Raw genomic sequence first — 3,753 nt, forward strand, 5'->3', positions numbered from 1 at the left:
TTCTCCGATTGCCATTTGGCGGTAAACGCTGCCCATCTCTCCTCAAATACCTTTTTTGAAGTGGCATAATAAAGTAGAGACCTGAACTCCTTTAGAGACTTATGATGAAGGTGTTTCTGCATGTTATTCTCAATATGCCATGAGCAAAGACGATGCCAAACCTCCGAAAGTACCTTTCTTATGGCCTTAATCATAGCTGCATCTCCATCAGTAATTACTGACCTGGGCCTCTTCTGACAGTGAGCCCTCAAAAACGTCTAAAGCAGCTAGACATAAGTATCTTCCGTCTCGTCAGACACAAGAGCACAACCGAATACCGTGGTGCAACGGTGGTTGTTCAGACCGACAAAAGGTATAAATGGCATGCCATACCTATTCATCCTGTATGTGCTGTCGAAGACTGTCACATCACCGTAGTCAACATAGTCTCGACGTGATTGAGAATCACACCAGAACATGTTTTTCAGCCTTCCTTCATCATCGACGGTGTGCTCAAAGAAAAAATCTGGATCTCTCTCTTTTCTGGTCATTATGATCCCAATGGCAGTGTCTGCATCACCTTGTGCAAGCAACTTCGTTTTTTCTCTATAACACATGTTATAAAGCTTCTTCCTCCCAAAACCAGCCTTTGCATATGACCCGTACCTACTGACGAGTTTATCATAAATCATATGTTTCTTGATTCCAGCACCTACCATGGTTAAGATCTCAGCTTTCTGATATTCTTTTATCTGATTATGAGACCGAAGAAACGTGACTTCATCCGGTCTAGCTAGAATGTGACTATGATCATCATTGAAACTGCTGACATACCAAACGTCACGCTCTTTATCAAGTTTCAAAGTTATATGCGCATCGCAGAAGCAACGAGTCTCCCCTCTCAGCCTGCGGGTCCTGCCTTCCATTGTACAAAGTTTTGCCTGTCGTTTCCCAGCTCTCGCACACAAATACTTCCTCAAGCACTTAGTTCCCTCAGGACCTTTCGAATATTTCAGTGAGTCCTTTCTTACGCTGAAACCACGATCGTAAGCATACTGGTTATAGAAAATGTAAGCCTCTCCTAGTGACTTGAACATCTTCCTCATGACCTTCCAATGCATGTCCAATGATTCTTGCTGATATTCATCAAATCCGATGTCAAAATTAAACAGATCATCACCAACATGCTCATCATTCCTGCTTGTACCATCTACATCTCCCTGTAAATTAATGCATTAAACCATTTATGTCAGTCAGTTATTATTTTAATATGTAATGTAGTCATGTAAGTTCCAAAACTTACTTTGCTGGAGCTGTCATCATGAGATGCATCAACGTTTGATTTGTCACTTTCATCGTCCACAATATTCCTCACAAAGTCCCCGTCCTCGTCCATCTGCGCGCATTGCAAAAAAAACATGTAAGCGCTCATATGGTTATTTTTCTTTTCTGATTTTATTAATAACATACCAGGAGTGCACTTTCAGCAAATGAATCATCTATATCCATATCATCATCATCATCATCGCCATGTCGCTGCATGATGCAAAAAAATATTAAATTGTCTGTGCGGTCTATCATATTTATTGTTTTATCAACATTGATCACACTTACATTGCCACTATAAGATTCATCCAAACTCATGTAGTTCTCCTCACCAGGTTCATCCATATTCAGTGACGAGGTTTCGTTGTCCTCGCCGTAATCATCGCCATCATAATCGCCCTCCTCCTCTAACTATAGATAGTTTAAAAAAATTGTACGGTCAATCAAACGCCGTGTAACATCATCCCTAAAACAATTATCTCATCAAGCACAACGATGTCTCAAACCAACCTCTTGCACGGCGGCGAGGATTTCAGCTGGATCCATTTCCTCCGATGACGAACGTGATGACGGCGTGACGTTGCTGGCCGGCGGAGACGGGTGTCGACGGCGTGAGGACGATGGCTGGTCGTAGCAGGCGTAGTGCGTGGAGGGAGGCGGTGATGTAGATTGCGGGTGGGCGGCCATCTGGGACGCGGCGGCAGCGCCAACAGCGCCGGGGCACGCGCGGCGGCAGCGGTAACGGCGCCGAGGCACGCGCGGCGGCCTGTTTGGGCGGCGACCCGGGTGACGGCGACTTCGTGCAGACGGGGGCCGACGTGGAGACGGCGTGGATGCGTTAGGGTTCAGGGTTTTGACAGCGGGCATCGGCGGCTACCGTGTCTTTTTTTTTTCCTCCAACAACTGTCGACGCCAACGTGGAGACTTGCGGGCGTACGACGGCAACGTACGGCGACGGGTGCGGGTACACGGGCGGGCGTACGTACAACGACGGGTGCGGCATACGCGGGCGGGTGTATGATGTCGCGCGCGGACGTACGGCGTCCGGTGGGTATTCCTATACCTAATGTGAAATTACCATACTATCCAGTATACGTTTTAGGGGGGGGGGGGGGGTGATACCGAAGCACTCCCCAGCCAACATTGGCGTTTAGTTTGCATGAAACAGGAGTTTGCAGGTTTAGGGATTCCAAATTTGCTTCCAAAATGGCTAACAGTTAGCTATTCTTTGGGCTGTCTGGAAACACGGGTATAGTTTGGTGTTCAATGGGTTTCTTGGATGTCCGTGAATCAGGTCAGGTGGCTTATTGTCAAGCTCATCAGAAAATGGCGACAGGTGATTCCTTCTGCCTCCAGTTGCAGCAGCTGATCGTCGGAGCAAACATTGGGGTGCCTGAAGACGAGTTTGTCCGTTTTTCACACATCAAGCTTACATCAAAATAAAATGATGGTCATCCGGACAAGCCCTGTCTCCATTCTTGAGGCGGATGCTGTTTGTCTTTCAGCTTGAGGTGTGGTCCTTCTAATGGAGTCTAGCGATGTGCCTTGGAGGGCTGGTATCCTATAATTGGAGTTGTTTTTGTTAATAACTTTGTGCGTAGAGTTTGACGACTTATTGTGGACCTGGGTTTTGGCTTCTTTTTCAATAACATAGGAGCTGTGGAGCTCTCCATGTTGATCTAAAATAAATATTATTTGTTTAAAGCATTCAGGTTGAGAGGACTAGAAAAATATTGTTGGAAACCACAAAATATTAACTAGCCTATGTTGGCTTTACTTAGCTTGCCTTTTCTCTAAAAGGACAGAACCTTATTGGTTGGGCTTTATTTTTCAATAACTTTTGTACAAACAAATGAATTGTGTGTGTCCGCCAGGTGCATTGTCTTGAACTCTTGATGCAGGGTTCCGAAGATTGATAAAATATTGTCTTTTGTGTTAAAAGATCTCATACCCTCCGACCTACCCAGGGGCAAAGCTCATAACCAAGAGATTCAGAGTTTGATGACTGATCCATCGAAGGACTAGTGACTCGATGCCAATGCCTGTTGTCTAAAGTCTCTTATAAGAAGCAAGACTTCCCGAAGCAAGAGATGAATATCTTACTCTCCATTATATTTCTATCTCAGCATTATCCAATCCTATTGCCTGTGTTACTTGTTGTGTCTTTGGATCCTACGTATTTGATTTCATGGGTATAGGCATAGAAGGCACCAGGGATTGCCAAATAGTAACATGATTGACAACATGCACTCCCGGACTAATAACATGGCCATTTCGACTACGGTGGAGTCCCACTTGATGGCGACTGAGAACGCGGTGAGCTAAGCACCGGGCGGTGTGCAGGTTCAGATGGTGTACATGGTATGTTATGAGTTATGACACCAACTGGTACCTGATATAGCTTTGCTGGAATGCGAGTGAACCTGACGAGCGGCATGTGTCCAGGCG

The 3,753-nt window shown here is 45.6% G+C and overlaps 1 protein-coding gene across 1 annotated transcript; it reads right to left on the reverse strand.

Annotated features, from left to right (window-relative positions):
* Nucleotides 1–266: 266 nt before the first annotated feature.
* Nucleotides 267–2,172, reverse strand: LOC125555010 (protein FAR1-RELATED SEQUENCE 5-like). Its single transcript, XM_048718336.1, has 5 exons — nucleotides 1,816–2,172; nucleotides 1,594–1,716; nucleotides 1,450–1,515; nucleotides 1,283–1,375; nucleotides 267–1,199 (listed from the first exon to the last, which is right to left on the reverse strand). Exons 1-5 carry the CDS (start codon nucleotides 2,170–2,172, stop codon nucleotides 267–269), a joined length of 1,572 nt encoding a protein of 523 aa, XP_048574293.1.
* Nucleotides 2,173–3,753: the final 1,581 nt, after the last annotated feature.

Source organism: Triticum urartu, chromosome 4, assembly GCF_003073215.2.
Source record: "Triticum urartu cultivar G1812 chromosome 4, Tu2.1, whole genome shotgun sequence".
NCBI lineage: Eukaryota > Viridiplantae > Streptophyta > Magnoliopsida > Poales > Poaceae > Triticum > Triticum urartu.

Coding starts and splice junctions, on each gene's coding strand:
- LOC125555010 (XM_048718336.1), bottom strand. CDS start 2,172: ATGCCCGCTGTCAAAACCCTGAACCCTAACGCATCCACGCCGTCTCCA. Junction 1,717..1,815: donor TCCTCGCCGCCGTGCAAGAG/GTTGGTTTGAGA, acceptor AACTATCTATAG/TTAGAGGAGGAGGGCGATTA. Junction 1,376..1,449: donor TTGCTGAAAGTGCACTCCTG/GTATGTTATTAA, acceptor CAATGCGCGCAG/ATGGACGAGGACGGGGACTT.